Here is a 26610-nt window from a genome sequence, read left to right as displayed (position 1 = left end):
AGGAGATTCAAGCCCTCTCCAAGCGAGCATTTATTAATCGCCCACTAAGTTCGAGGCACTGTGCGGGGTCTCTGCTCCCCAGAATCTCACGCGGTACCGGGGAGCTAGAGGGGTGGAATTGGAGGAAGGAGAGCCCGGAAGTAGGAAGGTCCTCGAGGCAGGCCCTGCAGGATGTCAGGGGTTCTGAGACCCCCGCTCCCCCGGGGCCGGAGGGGAGGACTAGGATCGGGGCCAGCGCCCTTTCCCAGGGAGCCAGAGAGCCCGGCTTCCCCCGCCCCCGCAGCCACCGCGGGCCCTCCCCTGTGACTCACGCGAAACCAAGTTGAGCGAAAAGTTGTCTGGCCAGTTACTGACTGAGGACCGAGCCGGCTCCGAGCGCGGGAGGCTCTCAGGCAAGTGGAGCTGGACAGCGGTCGGGGACGGGAGGGAGCCCCCTGGGAGTAAGGGGGGCGGCGCCCGCGCGGACGGAGGGCCGGGTGGCTCGTCTCCCCCCGGGCTGCCTGCGAGGGGAGCAGCGGGCGCCAGCCCCTGGGCGCGGGCTGCAATCGGATGGAGCTGTTTCCCCAGGGGAAGGTGGGGAACGGGGTTAGATCTAGCCCGGGCAAACCTGGGGCGATCCAGGATGTGGGGGAGACCCGAGGGAGGGGAGGGGAAGCTGGGGAGAATCTCTAGCTGAACCCCGGACTGAGACTGTGGGGAGGGGACTCACTCATCGTGGAAAGCCCGCCCTCCTCGGGACTCCGTGGCCTTCTGCTGCTTCCCACTCTAGTTGCCAGAGAAAAGGCAAGTTCGGGCCCAGAAATCTGCTCTGACAAATTCTGAATCACAAAAGTTAATGAGGAAAATCTCTGGCATTTAACCGTTTCCAGTTAAATCCGGCCTCTCCCACGAGACTGCCAATTAGTTTCGGGCAGAGAGAATGACCTTTCTCTGCATCTCTTGCACAGTGCTAGGCACCCGGGAGCCGCTCGGTCAAGGCTCATATGAGAATGAAGAAAGACTGGGGAGTTGAGTGGGAGTGACCGGGGGGGGGGGTCCCCTGAGCTGCCGGACTGGGACCAGCCCCCCCCCCCCCCCCCCGGCTGTGGCTCGGGGTGTCGGCCCGAAGAGCTCTTCCTGGTCCTTCTGTAACTGATCATCCCCCAAAGTAGGTTCGGGCCCCGTTTGCAGGTGGCTTCGGGTGCCTGGGGACTTGTTTGATTTCTTGCTGCGGTTCGGCGACACTGACTGATTTCCGTTATGAAGTCAGGGAACAAGTTCGGTTCAGCCTGGTTCGGGCATGTAACAGGACGTTGCGATGCATCTAGAGCTGGAGAATCATCATTTCAACGGTTCCCAACTTTTGAGTTAACAAAAAAGCAGAGGCCGCAACGTTATAGTGGTTGTGCCATTCAGAACATATGAGTCAGGTGGACTGTAACCAGGGTGGGGCAATAGGAAATAGGCTCCAGGGCACCGAAATTTAGAAGGGGGGAGGGGGGAACGGAGAGAGAGAAGTGTGTATATGGAGGGCGGTGATGCGGCGGATTGAGGGCCATTGCTAGAGTCACAGCTTCAGACAAATGTGGGACCCTGGGCAAGTCCCTTCACCCTGTTTGTCTCCCTTTCCTCATTTGGAAATTGGGCTGGAGAAGGGGGTGGCAAACTCCTCCAGTATCTTTGCCAGGAAAACCAATGGAATCACTAAAAGTTGGATGCGGCTGAACAAGGAAAAGGATCGCCAGAAGAAAATAATACTCAGTCTCCTTTACAAAGTTTGCTTCCCGGCAACAGATTAGGAAACTGAAGTCAGTGTCTTACCAGTGACTTGTAGGGCAAAAATAATTACGCTAGGCCTTCAGCCTCGTGGAAGCAACCAGAGTATTAATTACCCTTCCTGCTCAATTAAATGGCCCTACATCGCTTTTTATACAACAAATTACAAAGATGATTGGAGGGAAGGTTTACAGCTCTCTTGGCTCATAGCCCCAGGATCAAAACCCTCGTTTCAGCTCTGAGGGCAGGTCAGACCCAAGGCTTCCCGAATTTCTCCCTTCTCCAGGAATCAGCATTAGGAACCCACAAACTCTTGGGTGGAGTAGAATGAGGCAGGCTGGGGAGCAGAAAGTACCGCTAACCTTGGGAGTCACGGAGAAGGAAGCTCTCCTTGCTGAGGCACTAACCAGCAAAGATGGGTAGGTCAGCTCCCCTCACTTCAGTTCCCCAAACTATGTATCCCAGCACAAGAGGTTTGTGGCTGTACCCGGAAGGACCTTCAGGTTCATTTGACAGATGAGGAAACTGAGGCTCCCAGTGTTCAGTGGTTTGCCCAAGTTGCTGGGGATTTAAAAATTAAAAAGAGACAATTCATATCCTCAAGAAGCTTATGGCATTGGGGCTCCTATATATATAACTGGGACACCGAGAAGTGATTTTAAGGTGTATTGGGGTGCTGTGGAGATCAGGCTTAGCCTCTGAGCTCTAGTTTGCTAGGAAATGGGGGAACGTGGATTAAACGATCTCTTAGAGCCATTCTCACACTAAAATTCTTGATTTCTCTGAAAAATCAGTCTACAATGCTAGTCAGCTTGGAAGCCAAGCTCTGGTCTTCCCTCTGTTGTTCTTTGTGAGTGACCACAGACAATTCATATTAACTCTGGTTTTCCCCATTTACAGAATAAGGAAGTTCTATTAGGAGGAAAAAAAAACCCACTTAAAAAAATCATTCTTTTTTAAATTTTGAGTTCCAAATTCTCTCCCTCTTCTACCTCTCCTCCATCCATTGAAAAGGCAGTAAAGATATACCATAATACATGTGAAATCATATAAAACACATAGAAAAAATTTTAAAGGCAAAAAAGCTGCTGAATTCATATTTTTATGAATTTATATTTTATTCATCATAGCAGCATCGACCTGCATTTGCAAAACAGCCATATAGAGAAAAGCGACTGCTTATTTATTTTACAGAGACATTTAATGAGGCAGACCCTTATCATTTCTTTGAGGATACCCAGGAATTTGAGACCCACAAATTTTGGGGACCATTGGTCCGATCCCATGTTTTAATTTGGATTAAATTAAATATAAAAATTAATTTAATTTAATCCCTCATTTTAAAAGATGGGGAAACTGAGCTTCAGAGAAGTTAATTTCGTGATTCCCTTTGACCCTGAAACTGTCATTAGGTAATCTAAGCTTTGGGAAACTCATTGTTGGGAGAAAGCTTTCTATTTTTGTTTTCTTGCTTTTATTTTTATCTTTGGTTTTTATATCAGCATTTCTGGATATTTTCCTTCTTCTCCCCTCACTGAGTTTCTAAAGAAGAATAAAAAGAAAAGATAGGCCCAATCTGGGGGACTCTCAGGTTAGGAAACTGGTCCATACTTAGGGCAGGGCATACGTAGGGCAAGGACGGTGACAGTGGCACAATTTAGTCTTAGTTAACTAGAGCATTTAGAAATTAAGGGACTTAGACAAGGTCCCACAGCCAGGATGGGGGAGAGGCTGTTGAACCCTAAATAAAAAATCATAGACATCCCCCCCTTCCTTGCCAGTAGGACTGGAAATTGAGTTTAAAGAGCCCGGGTGCATTATCTCCATCCTTGCTAGGATAGGTCCCCCTCCTTTTGAATATTGTCCCTTGCCTCCATCTCTCCTGTCCAAAACCTTATCTTGACCCTTATTCTGTCAGGATTAAGTTATGATCCTTTCCTGGAATTATGGCTTATCTGTCCTCTCAGCGTCCTTGTCCCCCTTATCTGCCTTTGTTTCCCCTATAAGTTTGTATACTCAAGTTATGTATCCTGTTTGCAAACCCTATTTGCTAAAACCCTATATAAGGCCCTGCCTCGGTTTATCTGTGCTGAATGCTTTGGACAAGAATCCCAACCAGTTAGCTAGCTTAAGCTCCACTTTAAAGATTGCAAATCAGTCTCTGTCTGCCTCAGTTTCTCTGGTATTACAAGGCAAGACTATATCCAAGTAAACTCTGCTGAGAGAGACGGAGACAGAGACAGAGAGAAAGACTTAGAGACAGACAGAAATAGTCAGACAGAGACAGAGACACAGAGGCATAGTCAAAGACAGAGGCAGATAGAGACTCAGAGAGAAACAGAGAAAGACAGAGACAGAGACAGAGAGAAAGACAGAGACAGAGACAGAGAGAAAGACAGAGACAGAGACAGAGAGAAAGACTTAGAGACAGACATAAATAGACAGAGACAGAGACACAGAGACATAGTCAAAGACAGAGGCAGATAGAGACTCAGAGAGAAACAGAGAAAGACAGAGGCAGAGGCAGAGAGAAAGACAGAGACAGAGACAGAGAGAAAGACAGAGACAGAGACAGAGAGAAAGACTTAGAGACAGACATAAATAGACAGAGACAGAGACACAGAGACATAGTCAAAGACAGAGGCAGATAGAGACTCAGAGAGAAACAGAGAGAGACAGAGACAGAGGCAGAGAGATAGAGGGACAGAAACAGACAAACACACGGGAGATAGAGACAGGGACAGAGGAGACAGACACTTTGCTTAGAAAGATAAAAAGACAAAGAGATAGATACAGAGAAACAAAGACAGAGACAGAGACAAGATAGAGAGATAGAGGGAGACAGAGAGACAGAGACACTGCACTGAGAAAGACAGAAAGACAAAAAGAAATGAAGAGAGACACAGAGAGAGCATGAGAGGGAGAGAGAGAGAGGGCGAGAGATAGAGAGGGAGAGACAGAGAGACAAAGAGACAGGGACAGAGACACTCACAGACAGAGACAGAGAGGGAGGGAAGGAGAGAAGCAGCTTAACAAATCAAATACGTTGGCCGAACCCAAGAACAAAGCGGCTTTTGCAGATAAGGGAGGGAGCTTCCTCCCTAGTTCACAGAGTTCCCCCAAACTCCTAACCTTGCTCAGGAAAGGCGGGCTAAAGGAGAGGGGGAAGGAGGGGCACCTGAGGAAAGCGCAGGCATGGGTAGGGCCCGGGTCCCTCTGCATTCTGGGAGAGAAATGAGGATGTGGCCTGGAGGAGGGGGGAGGGGAAGGCAGAGACCCCACCCTCGCAGGGTGTGACTAAGCGGTGCAAGGCCGAGCTCCGGCCCGCCCGCAGCTGTGGGAGCATCTGGCACATCTGGAGCAGAAGCCGCCGCTTAGCGGCCTCGCCGCCGGTTTCCTGTGTCTGGTCTCTCCAGCCCCAGCCCCAGCCCTCAGACTTCCTGGGCAGCCAGGGCTGGACCCTGCTTCTCTTCCTCCGCAGCCCCCTTCCCGATGCCTCTGGGCAAAAGGCAGGGCCCCCAATGGGTCTGATTACCCTCCAAATAACCCGATAGAACGCCCCCTCCCTGGGGCAAGGATGGAGTGCCAGGCTTTAAGAAGACTCTTCTCCGTGAGTTCAAGCCTGGCCTCAGACACTTACTAGCTCTGTGACCTTGGGCAAGTTACTCAACCCCGTGTGTCTCAGTTTCCTCATCTGGAAAATGGTCTGGAGAAGGAAATGGCCAACCACACCTGGTTGTATCTTTGCCAAGGAAGCCCCAAACGGGGTCATGAAGAGTCAGATGTGACTGAAAACAACCCAAGGAGACCTGAGATCAAATCCTGCCCCACCACCCATTAGCTGTGCCAGTCCCTTCGCCCTTTTCAGTCCGACTTTACTCATCTGTAAAATGGGGATGATAATAGGGGCCCCTCCCTCCCAGGGCTGGGGTCCCCCAAAGGTACCGGGGCTCTCCTAGCCGTGTCTTCTTTAAAGAAGTGAGACCCCGTGGCCAAATCAAGCAAAAGCATTTCGGGAGGCCCGGGCCCTCTGCAGGCTAGACTTCTGGAAGGAGGCGGCGGCCCGCAGGGATCGTACAGAGAAGGTCAGGACAAGCCGAACTGGCCCGAGCAGGAGAACCGGAGAATCTCTGGAGGTTCTGTAGGGGTCCGGGCCAGGTCCGGAGGAGATGCAGGGAAAAGTCCGCGCTCGGGATTCATTTATTGTAGCCAAGGAAAAAGGGAAAGTGCCTTTGTGCTGATGAAGTGGAGAGGTGGGAGTGTGGGGGAGAGGGGGCTGTTGTTTGTCACGGAGGTGGTGCCGGGTCGGGCCAGTGAATTGGTGAGGGGAGGCAGAGACCCAGAGACCGAGGACCAGAGACACCGAGAGAGACAAGAGACAGAGAAAGAAAAAGTCAGGGAGAGACAGAGAGACAGAGACAGAAGCAGAGACACAGAGACCGGGAAACAGAAACAGAGAGACACAGACAGACATGAGACAGGGAGAGACAGAGACAGAAGCAGAGATACAGAGACAAGAGACAGAGAAAGACAGAGAGACAGTGACACAGGCGGAGAGATTAGAGACAGAGACACAGAGACAGAGAGGCAGAGAAAGACAGAGGGAGACAGAGGCAGGATTATGGCAGCAGGTGAGATTCCTTCACCGGGATGGTTGTAATAATCAAACGAGATCACATTTGGGCGCTCACATTGGCATTTGCGGGCTCGCTCGAGCTGAGCCTCGGCTTCTCCTCTTGTTCGAGGCTCCCGGCCACCTGGACCCGCCCTTTATGGGGTTAGGAGTGTTTCTGCTTTCCCGAAGGGGAGCCTGAGGGTGAGGGCGTTTCAGAGCTTTCCCCCCAATCATAGAATGTCCCGGGCGCAGGGATCTCCTCAGGACCACGTGGCTTCGCAGTCCAGGCCTTCCCCACCTGGCAGAGAGGAAAGAGCCCTGACTTTAGAGCCAGAGGTGCTGGATTCGAATTCTGCTCGACCCTGGACCACCCAAGGGCCATCCCCCGGCTCGGGCTAGTCTGTGGGCAAAGACAAAAACAGACTCATCTCTCGGAGGAAGCTGCTTTTCTTTTCTAGGCCACAGTTTCCTCTGTACAATGGGCAGATGAAGTGGGGGCCCTTCGAACCTGAATAGATGATCCGAGGGACTTTAAAGAGTCTCCCATTTTACAGATGAGGAAACTGAGGAACAGAGAAATTTAGGGACTTGCTAGGGTCACATGGCCAGAAGCATCCAAGGTGGGAAGCGGACCCAGTCTTCTGGACTGTTAAGTCCTAAATCCTCTGCCAGCATCATCCTGCCTCCAGCCTGGCTGTTCCCTCTCTCTCCCCACCCCCAGCCCGCTTCCCTCCACGACCCCCCTTCCCCCGGTCCATACCACTTTGATTGTTCTGCTCCGTTTAAAGTGTTGGACATAGGAAACTAAACCCTTAACCCGGGACTTCCTCTAAGCCCCTTCCTCGGCCTGCTGCACATGGAGGCCACATGTAGCTGGAGATGATGCGAGAGGAGAAATCTGAGGGGCGGCAGGGGGAGGGGTCAGAACGGGTGGGGATGAGGTTTGAGGGAAATGAGGGTGAGGGAGGAAATGAGGGGTCGGGCTGGAGGAAGGTGAAGAGACCTAGCAGAAACAAAAGCAAGGGGAGCCTCTTACACTGCTGGGTCTGGAGAGTGAGGTTCAGGTGCGAAAGACTGGATGGGGCCTGGGAGAGGGACGGCAGAACTCAGCTAACCTATTGTGGTATTTTTGGGGGGGCCGAGGTAGGTGAGGGGCTGAGTTAGGGAGAGGGAGGAAGTTTGGGGGGAGAGAAGAGGCAGGCAAAGACTTAAAGGAAGCCCATCCATCTCCCTAAAAGAGTAAATGTAGAAAATATTGGTGGTGAGGAAGACCGGCCATAGATTATTGAACCCACAGTCTTCCCTGGTCTAGTTAAATCTGTCAAAAACAGTAAAGAGGTGGGTGAGTCTAGTATTCTTGTCTTGCTTTCTTACCTAGAGCTGTGCTCCCCCCTCCCCATTTCTTCTTAGGCTGTTCTCTTAACTGGCCCCTTATAATATTGTAAGATACGGAAGAGAAAAAGTTCACTATCATATAGTTCACAAATTCCATTTTCCTATCCATTTTTTAAAAATGAGGACCGCCACCTTCCATTATTGTGGCAATTCACCCATTCTCTATTGTCTTTCTTTTTAAATAATTTTTTTTCTAACAAAAACATTCCCTCCCTTCCTCCCCCCAAGCAAAACAAACATTGATAATTAATCCCTGTTAAAAGAAAAGTATCTCATTCTGAATCCATCAACTATCTTGATGAACAGCATGTTTTATCACGGATCCTCTAGAACTGTGGTTAGTCATTGTATTTATCAGAGTTCCTAAGTCTCTCCGTTTTTTGTCTTTACAATATTGTAGCCATGGTCTAAATGACTGGCTTCACGTTGTATCAGTTCAGCAACTCTTCCCAGGTTTCTCTGAAATCATCCCTTTTACCATTTCTTACAGCACAATGTATTCAATCACATGCGCCTTAACTCCTTCAGCCATTCCCCAGTTGATGGGCATCCAATGCTTTGCCATCACATAGGTACTTTTGTACATATGGGTCTCTTTACTCTTCCTTTGATCTCTTTAGGGCATAGACCTCGTAGTGATCTTACTGGATATTTAAGAGTTTGAGGGGCAGAGTTCCAAATTACTCTGCAGAATGGCCGGACCAGTTTACAGCTCCATCAACAGGTCATCAGGGTCCCTGTTTTCCTATCATCTTCTATCATTTTTCATTTTCCTCTTTTGTCAGCTTTTCTAATCTCTTAGGTATGAGGTGGAACTTCAGAGTTTTTAAATTGTCATTTCTGTAATTATTAGTAACTTAGAGCACATTTATAAAATATTTTTATTGTTAATTGGAAATTGCCTATTCATCTCCTTTGATCATTTATTAGTTGGATCATTTATTCTTATAAATTTGAATCTATTCTCTATTAAAAGTGAGATTTTTAATCAGAGAAATGCTAACTAAGATTTTTTTTTTTTTACCGGTTACTTGCTGATTTTCTTATCTTAATCATATTCCTTTAATTTGTGCAAAGCCTCAAAATTTCATGTAATCAAAACTGTCCATTTTGCCTTCTGTGATCCTATTTCTTGTCTGGTCATTAATTTTTCCCCTATCTAGGAATCTGACAGTTAATCTCTTCCTTTCTCTTTTAATTTGTTTATGATATCACCTTTTACATCTAAATCATATGCTGATCATCTTTGAATACAGTGTGAAATGGTGCTTTCTATAATTTTTTTTTTATTGATCCATTTTGTTTGGACATAATCCACTCCTTTCTTTTACATACATTAAGCACATTGCCTGAAAATAGTTAAAGAAAGCCGCCCGACACTGTATTTGCAGTGGGACATTGCTTCCACAGTGTGAAATGTTGGTCTATATCTAGTTTTTGCCAGATTGTCTTCCAGCTTTCCCAATAGTTTTTGTTCCAATAGTTGGGTTTATCAGGTGGGCTGCTATGCCTGTATACTTGTATATTATATGTTTATTATATATATTACATATTTATTTTATATTATATATTTAATCTGATCTACTGAGGAAAGAATATGAAAGTACATGATGACTGACTGAACATAGGAAAACAAAAAAGCAGGATGAGGTAAAGGTCATAGCTTTAGAGGTCATTTAGTACTCAATCTCTATTTGTTATCCAGTATTATTATGGCTTTGTAATGTAGTTTGAGATTGGGTTCTGTTAGGCCTCCTTTCTTCTCACCTTAAAAAAAATTAATTATCTTGAAATTCTTAATTTTTGTTTTTTCAGATGAAATTTGTTATTTTTTCCCCTAGATTTATAAAGTGACTCTCTGGTAGTTTGATGATTAGTTTAGCATCGAATAAGTGAGTTAATTTAGGTAGTATTGCCATTTTTATTATAGTGCAATGCCTACTCATGAACAAAGAACACTTCTCCAATTATTTAGTTCTATATTTATGTGAAGACTGTTTTGTAATTGTGTTATCTCCCTGGTCTTTCAACTAACCCCGACAAATGGCTCAGCAACCACATCTGCCTAAGGAAAGGTCAGGTGAATTCATCAAAGACAACCAGGTAACCTTTTACTATGATAAAAATAATAATAGCTAGGATTTATAGAGCATCTTAAGATTTGCAAATTACTTTGTAAATATAATCTCATTTTATCCTCGCAACAACCCTTGGAGGTACATGTTATAATTATCTTCATTTTATAGATGAGAAAATTAAGGTTTACACAGATATAATAATTTGCCTAAAGTCACATAGCTAGTAAATAAGTTTTTGAGGTTACATTTTTAAAAATTCAATTTGATTTTATTTTGGGTTCCAAGTTCTCCCCTCCCTACTGTGCATTTAGAAGGCAAGAAAAAAAAAACAGAACCCATTCCAAACATGCATAGTCATTCAAAATAGTCATTTTGAAAGAAATGCAAGAAACAGTTTGGAAGAAACACCCACATTAGCCAAGCTTAAAAAAAAAAAAAAAAAAAACAAAACTTTCCACATGCACTCTGAGTTTATCCTCTCTCTAGAAGTGGGCAATATATTTCATTATAAGCCCTCTGGAAATGTATTGTATTGATCAGAGTTCCCAAATCTTTCACAGTTATTTGTCTTTACAATATTGTTATTATTGTATGACTCGTTCTTCTGGTTCCACTTGCTTCACTTTGCATCAGTTCATACAAGTCTTCCCAGATTTATCTGAAACCATCCTCTTCATTCTATCTTATAGCATAGCAGCATTCTGTCACATTGATTTATTTTAAGTTGCTCAGCCATTCCCCAAGTGCTGGGTATTCTTTCAATTTTGAAGCTGTACAATATTTTTGTCCGTGTGCACCTTGAGGCTAGATTTGAATTCAGGTCTTCCTGTCCAAGAGCTACCTCACTGCTCTCTAGGAGATCCATTTGCCATCAGTCACTTCTCTTCTATCTTTATGATGTCAAAGATGATTCAAAGCAAAATGAACTTTCTTGCTTGATTGCAATAGTCCTTTGTCATCATTCTATTTCCCTTTTAGCATTTCCTCCTTTCTCCAATAAAGTTTCATTAAGTGAGCTTAGAAGCTTCAGCTCATTTAGAGCTCATTTATAGGCCTCTGACATAGAATCAGGCTAACTTTGAAAAGTCAATCCCTATTATCTGTTGGTGCTTTCTAGTATTTCTTTTTTATTGATATATTTTGTTTGGACATAATCCACTCCTTTCTTCTCCATACATTAAGCACATTGCCTGAAAATAGTTAAAGAAAGCTGCCCAACACTGTGGGACATTGCTTCCTACTTGGGTAGTTTAGAGATTGTTAACTCTGATTGTTAAATATCAGTATTGGTTGTTGTATTTGACCTAGGTTTTTATTTTCTTCTTCTTGTACATAGCTTTCTAAAATCTAAACTGATTAACGAATTCCTTGGTTATCGCTCTGGGGAAAATCCCTCCTTTTTTTCTTTATCGGAATTTGCTTCTCATTTGTCTAAAGAATTTCATTTGTGACACTTTTCCATTCTGTCTGGACTGGTTTCCACTGTAGAATTTTAGTGGATGGGAGTCTCCCTATCTTTTCTCTAATACTTTGAATCTGCTCTCCCCCAAGCTAGGGTGCATATCCTATCGAGTCCATCTCTATCCCAGATCCAGAGAGAGAGCTTATTCTCCTCATTCTCCATCATTTCCACAGTGCCGCTGATTCCTGTTGATGAGATCCAGAAAATTATTTCTCCCTGTTGGGTCTTTCACTTTTTGAAGAGTGAAATTGTCATTATTATTCGGATCAGGAAATGGGAATTCGTGTCTTTAAGCTATGATTCAGAAATCCAAATCTGAATCTGAATCAAAACCACATTCTTAACCCATTTTTCCCTCCCCAGTGATTGCTAATTAGCAGCTGAGGCAAGATTGAAAGTGTTTAGCAACCGAGGCAGGATTAGAAGGCTCCAACTATCATGATCCAACAAGGCAAACATTCTCCAAGGAAGATAACAGCTTATTAGCTGGGCACAAACCTGCTAATAAAGCGGGTCTAGTAAGTTGCCTCAGTTTACCCCAAAGAGGAGAGACAGCTTGTTTTTATAAGAATAGACCGGGGTAAGTAAAAGAAGAATATAATTTGTTACAGAGTCGACAGCGTCATGGGGGTGAGAACAATATAACTGGTTACATCAGGAAAAAAATTTCATACATACCTGGGGAGCCAGGAATACCCCTCTCTATCTTGGAGGAATGCTTTGTTGATTTATGGGATCCACCTCATTCCAAGGCTATTGATAGTAGATCATGGACTCACTGATTCCTGGGAATGAGATAAGATTGTTTTTAATTGGGCTACATGGGACTTGATTAGCTCAAAGATAACACAGTCATCATGGAGTTTCTCAGGAGGAACAAATTTTCTTGGCACAAAGCAATTTGCCGGTGCTGTTGCCTAACAATTCCCTCAGAAATAGTGTTTTATGAGAATATGAACCTCTAGACTTAGCTCAGTTTTTCTTTAACTACAAGTGATTGATGGGAAGGCTGCTTTGGCATCTCATTGTGAGAGAAGCCCGAACGTTTGAGCTTTCGGGACAAAGAAAGGTTTGAGTTATAGGAAATTCAACATAGAACCATTTTCAGGATGGAATCCAATGTAAACGACAGGATCGACGTTTGGTTTTCACCCTCCGATCCAGGCTCTGTTTCTGAAACTCTCATGGGTTGACCTAAGTTTTTGATCTCTTATTGTATAGAGCTTTCTAAAATCTAAACTGATTAATGAGTTCCTTGGGTATCCCCATGGGGAAATCCCTCCTTTTCCTCTTTATTGGAGTTTCTTCTCCTGTCTCAAGTATTTCCTTTGCAACAACAGTCTCCCCATCCTGTCCGGACTGAACTCCAGTTTGGACTGATAGACCCCAGGCTGGAATAGGGCGGGAGCATCAGTTCTCACCGCTGCTAACATTTCCGGGTTCTCCGTCGCCTTCAGGAAAAGTCCAGAGCTCTCTGCTTGGCATTTGAGGCAGAAGTGAGAGAATTTGTCATCTCTCGGATAGAGATGATAATAGTGAGGGGGTAGATAAAGGGAGGGAGAATGGGGAACCGGGAGAAGGGAGAGGGAACGAGAGGAACTCTCCGAGGTACCCAGCTGGGGAGAGAATTCTAACGGCCTCTTTAATCTTCTCTCTCTAGGTACGACAGCAGCCATGTACGGATCCATCCCCAAGAGGTACTGTGCCTGCTCCAGGCCTGCTCCGCCTTCCCTCCTGGTCCCATCTCCCCATCCAGGGCCTAACTGCTCTTAACCCTAACTTAAGTTTAAACCCTGCCTTTTTTTGGCTAGGTAGCTGGGGTTAAAGGTCACACCCCTAATCAGTGTTTTGTTAAACTATGTCTTAAGAAAGAATCCGACCCCAGAGCATATCCCGGTGGGGAGGGGGAAACAGGGAGGGATTGCACTGGCTTCTGGCTTGTGAGCCAGAGGATTTAGGCGAGACTCGGGTCCACAGCTTGTCTCAGACATTTATGGGCCGTGGGAAGGGGAAGGACTTAATTCTCTGCACTCGGTTTCCTTGTCTGTAAAGTGAGGGGGCTGGTGGATGGGGCCTCTAGTCCCTTTCAGCTCCAACTCTTGGATCCTGTGATTCCTCCTTCTCTGGACTTTGGTCCCAGTCCTTTCCTCTCGGCCCGGTCCGCCTCCTTAATCCTCTGCAGGGTCCGAGGTTTGGACACGTTGGAACCTGGTCTTCTCATCCCTACCCATGGTTCCCATCCCTGCTCCTTCCCAAAGGCTTCCCAGTCTTCCTTGGGCCCCCTCCCTTTCCCCCCTTCCATGCTCCTGCGGCTCCCCGCTAAGTCTCTGCTCCCCGCTTCCCTCCTGGCAGTGCTTCTCCGTTTGAATCTACAGTGCAGGCGCCGGGCCTTCACGTGTGGAGGGTGGAGAAGCTGAAGCCTGTGCCCGTGCCCCCCGAGAACCGCGGGGTCTTCTTCTCCGGGGACTCCTACCTCGTCCTGCACAACGGCCCCGAAGAGCAGTCCCACCTGCACCTCTGGATCGGTCAGTGGAGCCGAGCCCAGAGAACGGGCACAGGCTGAGGCGAAGGGGGGCACTAAGGGGGCAAAATCGGAGGCAAGAGGCGGAGCCGGGGAAGGGCAGCTCCGGGGGGGGCGCGGGGAGGGCCGAGGAATGCTGACGGGGACCCCAAAGCCCCCCTCCCTGGCCTCTCCGCCCCTTCTCTCCCCTCCCAGGCCAGCAGTCGTCCCGAGATGAGCAAGGAGCCTGCGCCGTGCTCTCTGTGCACCTCAACTCCTTGCTGGGGGAGCGGGCGGTGCAGCACCGGGAGGTCCAGGGCAACGAGTCGGACCGCTTCATGAGCTACTTCCCTCGGGGCCTGCAGTACCAGGTCAGAGCCCAGGCTGCGGGCAGGGCCCCAGTGGCTCTGCTCTCGGGGTGACTCACAGTGAAGGGCGGGCAGTGGCCCATCTGTGCCAGCTTGACCATTCAGGTCCCGAAGGCCAGACTTCCCTAAACATCAGCCCCAGTGGGCTTTTGGGGGCTTATTTCATCTCCATTTCCTCCTTCAGTCTCTTGTAGGATGATGGTTGGGGGCCTTGGGGCTCTTGCTCTCTGGGGCCTTGGGGCACCCATTCTCTGGGGCCTTGGGGTTCTCTGGGGCCTTGGGGCTCCCACTCTCTGGGGCCTTGGGGCTCTCGCTCTCTGGGCCCTTGGGGCTCCCACTCTCTGGGGCCTTGGGGCTCTCGCTCTCTGGGCCCTTGGGCCTCCCACTCTCTGGGGCCTTAGGGCTCCTACTCTCTGGGGCCTTGGGGCTCCCACTCTCTGGGCCCTTGGGGCTCTCACTCTCTGGGGCCTTGGGGCTCCCACTCTCTGGGCCCTTGGGGCTCCCACTCTCTGGGGCCTGGGCTCTCGCTCTGGGGCCTTGGGGCTCCCACTCTCTGGGGCCTTGGGGCTCTCCCTCTCTGGGGCCTTGGGGCTCTCGCTCTCTGGGTGCTTGTCGGTCTCTCTCCCAAAGCAGGAGCCTTAGCTCAGCTCGGCCTCTACCATCTGTTCTAGGAGGGAGGTGTGGAGTCCGCATTTCACCGGGCCGCGTCTGGAGCTCCCTCAGGCCCCATCCAAAGACTCTACCAGGTCAAAGGCAAGAAGAACATCCGAGCCACCGAACGGGCCCTGAGCTGGGGCAGCTTCAACACCGGGGACTGCTTCATTCTGGACCTGGGCCACGTGAGTTGGCGAGGGCTGTGTGGGCGGGCCTGACTCCCGCTAAACTGAGCGAGTGTGTTTGGGGGGGGCTGCCCCGGGGCAGGGAGCCCCCCACCACTTGTTGGCTCTGTGTGAAGGGCTGGCCCGGGCAGCGCCATCTTGCCCCTCCACTAATGCTGGGCGGAGCTCCAGCATCCTTCCTTTCCTGGCGTCCGTGGCATGATGGGGGTGAAGGACACTAACTCTCACCCAAATGCCCGGCGGGTGTGGGCGAGTTTCTGCCCAGTATAAATGGAACCAAAGTCAGCCTTGAAATCTGGATCCATCCATTGCTCCATGGTGAGCTCTTCTGCCTCCTTCTGGTTCTCTGCTGAATTGCGGCCAGTGTAAAAAACCCTGCTCAAGGCCGTTCCCACCCTTTTGTGAGTCAGACCCCGGCAGCTCAAGCAAAAATCTTCCCTGCCGCGTCTCAGCTTCTGAGGCGCAAATGAGCGGTTCCAGGGAGTGCTGGGGGTGCTTCTAGAAGGATGAGGAGCAGGCCGCAGCATGGGGGCCCATTCCTTTTAGTAGTTTTTATTTTATTAAAAAATAACTGAATAAAAAGAGAAAAACAGGAAAGGAAAACAAGACAAAACAGAACACAGTCATGTGCCCAGCAGAACATCTACAACCCTTTCAGTATTTTAACAAGAGAAATCGGGTTAAAAGGACCATCGAAGGTTCCTCTAACGGGGAAATAAGCTGCAAAAAGACAAGTGTGTGTGTGTGTGTGTGTGTGTGTGTGTGTGTTTATGGAAGGAGTTATTTTCCCTTCAATGTATTATAATGAATTATATTCTTAATATATTGACTTTGAGGTAGTAGCAAGAAGGTTAAATGGAAATATTTAGCAATATTTAGAAAAACTGTCAGGGCTGGGACGAGAAATTGACTGATAAGTTCTAGGAAAGTGTCCCCATCTCTTTATCTTTCTGGGCCTCGTTTCCTCATTTGCACAATAAGGATAATATCAAGATTTTAATGAGGATGATACAAAGTGGTTTGTAGTTATTGTTTTTTTATGGAGATAAAATGAAATAATGAACATAAATGTCATTTATTATTATTCTCTGTTTCAGAGTTATCAACCTAAAGGTGATCACTCAAACCAATAAACAGATGTGCTATCTGAAAGCCATTGGCAAAGAGAGCAATACTGGATAAAGCATATTACAAACGTGGAGGAGAGAAAACAATAAAGTCTTATTAAGGGGAAGATCAGGGTTAGTTTGAACCTAGGGAATAGCTTTAAAGTTCAGCTAAGTGGCTAAGGGCCTGGAGTTAGTAAGCTCTGAATTCATTTACTAGCTGTGTAACCCTGGTCAACTCATTTAACTCAGTTTCCTCATATGTAAAAATGAGTTGGAGAAAAAAATGGCAAACCACTCTAGGACTCTTGCCAAGAAAATCCTAAATGAAGAGTTGGACAATACTGAATAACAATCTATAAAGGTATTAGTCTCCTATTAACATCCTGTACAGGGGTCCCAGCCATGGGGTTATTAAACTAAAAGTATATTTTTAGTGAGGTGAAACATGTCTAAACTAGGTAATAAAGTCTTGTCAACAACATAGAGGATCCTATTTTTCCAGAACTCCATGGAGCAGGCAAATTTGTTTTCCTTTTGAGAAATGAATGCAAAATGTAGGAACTAATTAGGAATTTAGGAAATGTTGAAATTTTGGGAAGAATATAATTGTGATAAAAGAAATATAGACATTAGTTGGGAGAAGAAGCAGAATTAGCCAAGGGAGACAGTTTTAGTCTGGAAGACAGTCTATACTAGACCTTACAAGTACAAGGAAACCCAACTGAGGCATGGAAATCTAATCTTGTCAGCTTCGATATATACAGATCTACCAGGTCCAGTGATGCACTTAGTATTTATTCACACCTATCATGTTTGGGTTTATTTATTTCTTTTTTATTTAATTCTTGAATTAACTTTCTTAAAGAAGCCTCAACTAGAAATATATAATTTGTCACAAAACAGAATTTTTCCCTCTTGGGACTTCACATCAATGGAAAACTTGAGGAAGTATAATTTATTCCTTCTGAATTCATTTGCCACATTCCCATCCCCATTCCCAACACTCACTTCTCCCTGAGAAAGAAGCAGCCTAATTTTTAAACAATTTGGACAATGACTTTCTTTTCAAAGTGCATTCTACTCCAAGGAAGCAAACCAGAGAATGGGAAATTGGCAGGGACCCAAGAAGTCAACAAAAATAATCTTATTTCCTCATTCTAATAGTCATTACTAATTGAGCTAAAATGTTGCTTTGACTTGTTCGGAGTCAAATTTTAACTCAGAAAAGTTTTTCATGATCTTGACTGGCTAAATAGATCCCATGATAAACATAACTGAGCAACTGGGAGTTTCTGAGGGCCAGTCTTCTGGAGTAGGTATTGCTGACAAATTCTGTTTGAGTGCTATTGGTGATGGGAAGAGATCCTTGGTTTAAAGAGAAGAGCAGTCAGTGGGTGTCTGCAAGGGCCTTAGCTGTTTACTGGAGCACCTTCCTTCTCTACTTGAATATAGTTGTCTTTTTTTCTTTCTGTTACTTTATACAGGAAAAATCCTTTCATTTCTTTTCTTTTTTAAAAAAATATTTATTTTATTCTGATATGTAAGAAATAAAATAAGCATTTCCATAACATAATAAAATAGGAAAAAAGATAATAGTACATGAAATTGCAAATCTATTATAAACAACTTGTTATACCTTTTAAATATATAATAAAGTTATCATGTCATTTCCTTTTTTCTTTCCTTCCCTACTCTAGACACCATTAGACACAAATATGTAAACATGTATACATGTAAATATGTAAAACTTTTTTATACAGCTATTTATCAGTTTTTTCCTCTGGATGCAAATGGTGTCTTCATATAGCTTTTGTAGTTAATTTAGCTAGTTATAATAGTGAAAATGACAGATATTCAAAGTTGTTCTTAAAACAATATTGCTCCTATGGAATACAACATTCAGTTCTGCTCATTTCACTCTGTGTAATTTTGCAAGTCTATCCATGTTTTTCTAAGTTTGTGGAGTTCACTTTTTATAACACAGTAGTATTACATCACAATCATACACCATAATTTACTCAGTCATTTCCTTATTGATGGGTATCCCTGCAGTTTCCAGTTCTTTGCAGACACAAAGAGAGCTGTTATAAATATTTCAGGACATATGTTCTTTCCTTTTCCCCTGATTATCTTTGTTTTTCTTCTTCTTCCTTTTTTTTTTTTTTTTTTTTTTGCTGAGGCAATTGGGGTTAAATAACTTGCCCAGGGTCACATATCTAGGAAGTGTTAAGTGCCTGAGACCGGATTTGAACTCAGGTCCTCCTGACTTCAGGGCTGGTGCTGTATTTGCGGCACCACCTAGCTCCCCACCCTGATCATCTTTGGAAATGAACCTAGTAGTGTTATTGCTGGGTCAAAGGCATAGGCAGCTTAATAACTCTTTGGACACAATCCATGGTCATACAGCTAAGTAAATGTCTGAGGTTGGATTTGAATTTGGAAGATAATAAAGTAGGTAAGAAGGAAGGAAGGAAGGAAGAAAGAAAGAAAGAGGGAGGGAAGGAGGGAGGGAGGAAGGAGGGAAGGAAGAAAGGAAGGAAGGAAAGAAGCAAGGAAGGAAGGAAGGAAAGAAGGAAGGAAAAAAGGAAAGAAGGAAGGAAAAAAGGAAGGAAGGAAGGAAAGAAGGAAGAAGGAAGGAAGGAAGGTAGAAAGGAAGGAAAGAAAGCTCGATTCCAAACCACTTTGTACCCCACAGGATTAATAACTGTGTTTATAAAATATCTTAAAATGCCAGTTACTCTGTCACATTTTACAGACGGTTTGAGCTGCCAGGAAGATGAGTGGTTTGCCCAAGGTCACAAGGCTAGTGACGAAGCAGGGACCTCACCCCCAGAGCCGGAGCCCATGGTGGCCCCCAAAGCCCTGTGCTTGTCAGACCATCTCCGGAGCACTGGGCACTGGTTTGGAGTGGCCCATTTTTAGAGAGATTAATAAACTAGTGTGGCCGGGGAAGGAGCTCAGTACCTGGGATAGCAGCCTGTTCCTTTTGGGGCAGCCGTCATTATCGTGGGTTTTATTCCCTTATGTTGGGTTGAAAGCTGGCCGACTTTATTGGTTCTCTCCTCTACTTCAGCAGGTCATTTCCTTTCTATAATGGTCTTTCTGATTTTGAAGGCAATTATCATGTCCCCCCAAATCATCTCTTCTCTCTCCAAATTCTGTTGACAAACATTATCTTCATACATCCAATAAAATTCCCATCTGTTGGAGGACCTCTATAAAAAGTGGGTGCACCAGCTCTCTGGTCAAGCACCCTTGGGTGGTCTTTCTGTGGCAGAGGGGCAGAACCTCTCTCCACCTTGGCAGAGATCTAATTCCCCCGGGGGGCTTCTCAGCTGGCAGAAGGTGCTGGTGCTCATGGGAGGAGGTGGCAGGTCCTTTCCCATCCCGGGCTGTCTCTGCCCTCAGGAGGGGGAAGGAGGAGGCGAGGGTGGGGACCCGAGGCATCCGCTCCTCACTCTGCCTCCTCTTCCTTAGACCATCTTTGTCTGGTGCGGGAGCAAATCCAATATTCTGGAACGAAACAAAGCCCAGGATCTGGCTCTGGCCATCAGGGACAGTGAACGGGGGGGAAAGCCCAAATGGAGATTGTCACCGACGGGGAAGAGCCGCCAGAAATGATCCAGGTTTGGTGGGACGCCAGAAGGGAGGGAGGCTAGTTTGGGGAAGGAATAAGCAAAAAGGGGCCCTTGGGTGGGTCGGACCACGGAAGAGAGTCGTAGGCTGGGGAACCAATGTGGCGGGAGGGGACCGTAGCTTGGAGAGGCACGTGAAGTCCTGTCGAGTCGTTCTTTGCAGGTCTTGGGGTCAAAGCCAGCCCTGAAGGAGGGAAATCCAGAGGAAGACCTCCGGGCTGATCAGACAAATGCGCAGGCTGCCGCCCTGTACAAGGTGAGATCCCAGGTCGGGGAGCGGCGGGTACCGGGACTGTCGGTTTGGGAAACTGTGTAAAAAAAATCCTTCTTAGCCATTCTTGGATTAGAATAAAAAAAGAAAATAAGATGAGTGATTTTGGCTGGAGAAGTCTGAGCTCAGTGGTTTGTTCCAGTGCTTGGGGAGGAAAGATTAAAAAAGAAAAAGAAGGGGGCTGGTTTTAGGTCTCCCTAAAGGGAAGAGGGCTGATGTCTCCCCCTACTTCCACTCAGAGTTTCTTGGGGAAGTGGTATCCTTAGCCCACTGTATTAGGAATAAATCGTTTCCTCTACTAAACTGGGGACAGACTGTTCAGTGCTTTGGGAATGAAGGGCTTCTTCCGGATCAGGGATTGAGAGCTGGAAGAGACCCTGGAGAGGCTTTTTCCCATTTCCACCACTAGGTGTCCTCACCTCACACCTACCTCCTGGATCAGAGGCTCTTAATGTGGAATCCACACTGGAGAGATTTCAGTTGGTCCATGAATTTTGATGGGAAAAAAAAAGACATTTATTTTCACTAACTTTGGGCTTCTTTCATAATTCTGTGCAGTTTATTTCTTGCGCTTAAAAATAATGTTTTAAGAAAGAGTCTCTAGGTCTTCCCATGATCCAGAAAGGATTAAGAACCTCTGGCCTAGGTGATCCCCCGAGATTAGGGCCTCAGATAGTCTGCTTCTGAGTTAAGAAACAGGGTGGAGAGGGAGGGGGTAGGGAATAAGCAACTTTAGATCATGTATATAATGCATTTTGTAATTCTTAAATTACTCTCTAGGGACTTTTGTTGTTTTATAGATTATTTTATATATAGCTTTTTATTATTATATAATATATAAGTCTATAGATCATAGCTATTATAATAGCTATAATAATCTATATGTATCTATATCATAGACATATACATCTATCTATATTATAGATAGTATATCTATATTTATATAAATATAATATATATATATTAGAGAGTACAGTAGAGAGTGAATGATTTGAGGCTTGAGAATTAAGAAAAAGTGATGTGGGTGGTGGGGCTGGTCAAGTATAGTGGAGTAAAGATCATGCCGGCCTCCTTTTACCCCTGGCCTTTTTCCACCTCCTAGGTTTCTGATGCTACCGGCCAGATGCACCTGTCAAAGATGGCGGACTCTAGCCCGTTTGCAGTTGACCTTCTGATTGACGATGATTGCTTTGTGTTGGACAATGGCCTCTGTGGCAAGATCTACGTCTGGAAGGGTACGTAGAGCTTGAATGGGAGTGAAAAGGGATTTATGGGACTTCTCTTTACAGGGGCTCCGCTGTGACGTCTGCTGGTTATTTTTAAGGATTCTTGGAGTTTTCCTAGACTGCATGTTCGCATATTGCTCACTCTTCTCTATTTCTTCCCAGTCCTTTTTGGTGGCTTTCTAGATTGACTTTATCCTGGACTGACACACTTCAGTCTCCTATTTCATTGGGTCTTGTGTTTGCTTAATGTCCGCACATTGTCCATGTAGGGCTAGCCTGTGGGGCTTCTTTTCCCAGGGCATGGCTTTTCCTTAGCCCAGAGAGGAAGCGTAAAGGGGGAGAAGGAGGACTGGACCTGGGGATGATTATGCACTCTCTCCTTACCCTCTCTAAGCCAGTTGGTTCCAACTTCCTGAAGTTGCTTCGAGGATTAAGAAATGTCAGGATGTGCCCAGTAAATCTTAAAGTGCTTTGTAAGATTCAGTTCTTATTAATTAGCTTGTTGCACTTGGTATTTTAAAAAACATAGCAGTCCTTTGCTTATTTTTAATATTGGTTGATTTCTAATGTTCTTGTGTGTTTTAAAAGTCATTTTTTTCTCTTTGGGATTTGCTTTTTGAGGGACCTCCCTTTGGCCCTCTCACCCCAGCATTTTTTATTGGCACTCTGGGATTGAGACTGGAGACTTCAGAGTTGGTGCCGGAACCGTCAGCCCCAACTTGAGCCACAAGCATGAGGCACGAATCTCTTTAGTAGCTTACACCAAAGAGAGTCCCCATGGAAGGCTTCAATAATAGATAGAAATCGATGGATTTTTAATAAGTGGATTTTTTAATAAGAAAAGAACATTGACATCAGATAGCAAGAGAGTTATAGATTTTAGTGCCTTTCGCCACACTACAGAAAAGTTTCAGGCAGGCAGGTTAGAGTGGGAGCGTGATAACCTGGAAAGGCCTTTACATCTGCCTCCTAAGTTTTGTCGTATCAAACGTCACTTGAAAAACTTGACGGTGCGCTACAAATCGAGTCAACGAGCATTTATTAAGTGCTTACTATATGCCCAGGGCTCAGGATACAAAGAAGGCAAAAAATAGTTCCTGCCCTCAAGGAGCTTATACACTGTTAGGATAGAAAATAGTCGGGGATACACAAGAGATGGACAGTGGGAGCAGCGGGCAGCGGTGGAGCCGAGAAAGGCCACTTGCGGAAGGCAGGGTTAAGTTGTCTTGGAAAATCCAGGAGGGGAAGGAGGCAGGGAATTCCAGGCACGAGACGGTCAGAAGGTGGTCACTAAAATGGGAGACACGTGTCGTGTGGACATTGTATATACATGGGTCAGTGTGATTAGATTGCCGCGTATAGAACGGGGAGGAATATGTGAGAAGATAATTTCCTGATGGTGTGAAGGCAGGTGTAAGACAAATAAAAAGAGCTCCTTTATGCAGGTGATACACAGTGAATCTGCCGAGAAGTTATGAAGGAGTCATTAATTACGGGAACTTGTTAAAAGAATTCTATATCATTTTACATTCGATGGGGTTTGGTATTTTGAAAATGCTGATGGGGAAGACGAGGAATGGATCACGTCAGGTGGAGGAGCAGCTTGGGAAACGGGACAGACATCAGTCAGGAATCGTCCGGTCCTGCATCTCAGGGGCAGATGGACGAGCCGGAGATCGGACTGTGCGAAGGGCAGGCGGCATCCGCCTTAAAGCCGGCAAACCTGTTGTCTACCTGGCAACTTTTTCCTTTCATTGCTAGATTTCCTGAAGGAAGAGCCTGACCTCCCTGTGGTTCCCTGACCTCTGGCTTCTCTCCCCTCATTCTCCTGAGACTGTGACAGTCCCTCAGAACCTTCTCACCCAGCTTTTCTTAGTATAGCGTGGGCTGCTCCTAACCCCTGTTTCCATGGGAAACATTAATAGCATAAGACAGGGTCTCAGCTAAGGGGCAGAGGGCAGCCTGGGAAGGAAGGGTGAGTCCCAGAAAAGCTGAGGAAGAAGGGACCGGTTTGGGTAAGACTAGTTAGCATTAACTCAGTGCTTTAAAGTTTGCAAAGTACTTAGGAACTATTTTATCTGCAAAATAACCCTGGGAGGTCGGTGCCATGGAGGAAGCAGACAGAGGGGAAATGACTTGTCCAGGCAGAAAATGCGGTCAGGCTCGAATTCAGGTCTTCCTGAGGGGGACCCGGTGCTCTCTCACTGTGCATTTAGCTGTCCTTAGTAAGTGAACAGATATTGTTGGGAGAGGAGTCAAAAAGGGAACGAGATTGGTTTTAGAAGGAAAAAAAGCTGAGGCGGGGATGTTCTGGTTTTATAGAAAGGACCATGGCTTCTGACGTGCTGCCCGCCCAAGCAGGAACGTCCAGCACGGCTGCAAAAGCAGGGGCGGAACCGTGCCCTTTTAGAGACACCAGCTAGTGTCTGCCCACCAGCGTCTCTTTGATTAGCCCAGGAGAGAGAGGGCGTGCTGTGCTGGGGAGGGAAATGATCAGCTGCCCTGCCGCTCGAGCCCTTCACAGTCGGGCTCTAACCTAGTCTCACCAAGTTCCAGAACGCGGGCTCCCCCCTCCCCTTAGAAAGTGGCTCCCTCCGGAGCTCTCGCTGCCGGCCCCTGAGGCTCCCGGTCAATACCCCATCGTTCGTATTCCCGGCTCCCCTTCCTTGGGCTTCCCCTTGCATCTTCTGTATTGTCTGCAATGGACTGGTTTTCCTATGGACAGCACCTAGCAAAGTGGCGGGTACATAGTAGGTGCTTAATAAATGCTGGTTGACTCAATCCGAAAGAAGGCCGTCGGAGTTCTCGTTAGACAGAAGCCCAGGAAGCTGCTTAATGTGCTTATGGCCTCGTTTGGGGGTAACGTGGTGGGGTCCGCTTCAGTCTCCTAAACTGAGAGTTAGCTGCAGTGTGGCTTGGGCGAGGTTCTGACTGGATCCCCTACGAGCACCTTTATTTGCTCTTTTCCCCGACGCAGGGAGAAAAGCCAACGAGAAAGAACGGCAAGCCGCCCTAAAGGTGGCGGAAGACTTCATTTCCCGGATGCAGTACGCCCCCAACACCCAGGTGAGGCCCCTGCCCCTCCCCCAGGCTCTGGACCGTCTCCTTTCAGCCTTGGCAGCGCTAGGGACAGTCAAGCCCCTGCCTCTGAGTGACTGCGCGGGGAGCGCTCTCTGGCTGCCGAAAACTCCACACTCGGGGTGTCTGTGTAGGAAGCGCCCCAAATCCCGCAGTCGCTCCAAGTGTGAGGGGGCAGCGAGGCGGTCAGTGCGCGGAAGCTTCGTTCGCAGACTCCCACCGGCTGCTTCCCTCCCAAGCGACGCCTTAGAAGCACTTAGGTCACGGTCCCCCGGTCTCCCCGCGGCGTCTCCCGGCCGGAAACGTCCCCCCAGAGGGAGGAGAGAGCCGGGGCTCACCCAGATTCTGAGCGGGCCTGCCCGGGATTTAGGGTTGCCTCTGGGGGCCGGGCCCGCCGGGAGCTGGGCAGGGAGGGAGGCCCCTCCATCAGGGCCAGGAGCAGCGCTGCCAACGCGCCCATGCGCTCTCCCTTCTTTGCAGGTAGAGATTCTGCCCCAAGGTCGGGAGAGCCCCATCTTCAAGCAATTTTTCAAGAACTGGAAATGAGCGTTCCCCTTTCCCCCTTGGCCCTTGCTCCCGGCCCTTTAACCACATGTTATACCACGGTTTATACTCTCCCTACCATGGCTGGCCAATGGTTCCCCGTGCCCCTTCCCCACTTGTGCCCTCCTGCTTCCATCTCCCAGCCGCTTGTGCTTGGCATCTTGGAGCTAATTAAAAGGAATGAACTGGACCCACTTCCCCCTCCCTTTCCTTGGGGCCCGACCAGTCCCTACTGATCCTTTCTAAATCTCCTTCTCATGGGCGGTGGGAGCTTGAGCACGAGGCCCAGGCGGCGCTGCATCTGCCCAGGCCCGGGAGTCCGGCTTCTGGCTCGGCCGGTCTCTGGCCACAGGCCTCGGGACCACCTAGAGCAGACTGGGGAGGGGGCTGTGTCACTACTCTGCCCTGGCCACCCTCGGAAATCAAGAGGGGCCACTGATTGCTGTGGGACGGAGATGTTTCTGCAATTGGAAGAGCTGGTAGGAAACCAACAGGAGGAAGCATTTTCCCCAGGTTTCGGGATCACTTTTTTTTTTTTTCCTGAGGCAATTGGGGTTAAGTGACTTGCCCAGGGTCACCCAGCTAGAGGGGCCATTTCCATAGCAGGATTTGTTTGGTTTTATATTCCCAAGGTTTTCTCACTTTGTGGAAAGCTCCCACTTCTTATAAATTCAGGATGTATCCCATAAAGAATATATCCCAGTAGATGATTGCGCATACGTACAATTCTATAATAAACCAATGATCCAGTTTTCCAGTGTGTCCTATAGAACCGAGTCTCCTTACCTGAGTCACACGTTCTAAGCATTCTAACAGGGAAGAGAAAGCGGGAGGAAGGGTCTCACAAAGTCGGGGGCCAAAGCGTCATGAGAAGTGGGGGCAAGGTCACCGTCCCCGAGGCAGCCAGAGAGCCCAGAACAGCCCCATCACACGAGACCAAAATGCTGCTTTCAATATGGCCGCTTTTTTTTTTTTTTACTTCAGTTACCCCAAGCCAAGCGGTCTCTGGGCTGACAGAGGTAACCGGAGGCTTATCGGGCATCTCGAGCCGGGTCTGTCTGTAACCCGAGACCTGTGACTGATTGTGGGACCTGGCTGTTAGCACCAGGTGACCTCAGGCGCTCTTTGCCGTTGCTCCCAAGCCGCGGGTTAACGAAAGAGCATTTATTCAGTGCTCCCCATGGGCCAAAGCGCTGTGCTGAGCTCTAAGCACGCGGACACGAGGGGGCAGCGCCCGCTCTCTGGGAGCCCCCGCCCGGGGAGGGCAGATGGGAGGGCGCTGGCCCGGACCATTTCTGGAGGCGAGTGGGCCCCACGGAAACAGAGCACGGTCTCTGAGAGCAGCACGAGGCTTCTTAGAGGCAAAGTAAAAATCACAGACAGCCCTTAAAAAATTAAGTAGAAGGATTTTTTTTTTCCTCCAAGCTTCTCCAATTCCTTGTACTTTTTTTTTTTTTTTTTTTGCTGAGGCAATTGGGGTTAAGTGACTTGCTCAGGGTCACACAGCCAGGAAGTGTGAAGTGTCTGAGGCTAGATTTGAACCCAGGTCCTCCTGACTCCAGGCTGGCGCTCTCTCCACTGCGCCCCCTAGCTGCCCCTGAGTACTGATAAGACCTCAGCTCCAGCCTGAAGCAGTACAGCTCCCGTTTGAGAGGCTGAGGGGGGTGGGGCAGTTTGAACTGCTGGAGTTTGGGGACCCAGGGCTTTCCTCATGCAGAGAGTTGGGGGGAGGTGGG

The 26610-nt window shown here is 47.3% G+C and overlaps 1 protein-coding gene across 1 annotated transcript; it reads left to right on the top strand.

Annotated features, from left to right (window-relative positions):
* Nucleotides 1-156: 156 nt before the first annotated feature.
* On the top strand, nt 157-25646 carry CAPG (capping actin protein, gelsolin like). Its single transcript, XM_051974359.1, is given in 11 exon segments — nt 157-392; nt 12966-13002; nt 13658-13830; nt 14022-14176; nt 14845-15012; nt 19599-19686; nt 19689-19747; nt 19920-20012; nt 21130-21262; nt 24231-24319; nt 24812-25646. Coding segments are annotated over 10 exon segments (1047 nt in total). The 5' UTR covers nt 157-392; nt 12966-12979; the 3' UTR covers nt 24878-25646.
* Nucleotides 25647-26610: the final 964 nt, after the last annotated feature.

The sequence above is a fragment of the Antechinus flavipes genome, chromosome 2, assembly GCF_016432865.1.
Source record: "Antechinus flavipes isolate AdamAnt ecotype Samford, QLD, Australia chromosome 2, AdamAnt_v2, whole genome shotgun sequence".
Taxonomy (NCBI): Eukaryota; Metazoa; Chordata; class Mammalia; order Dasyuromorphia; family Dasyuridae; genus Antechinus; species Antechinus flavipes.
This window is presented reverse-complemented; position numbering and strand designations above follow the sequence as displayed.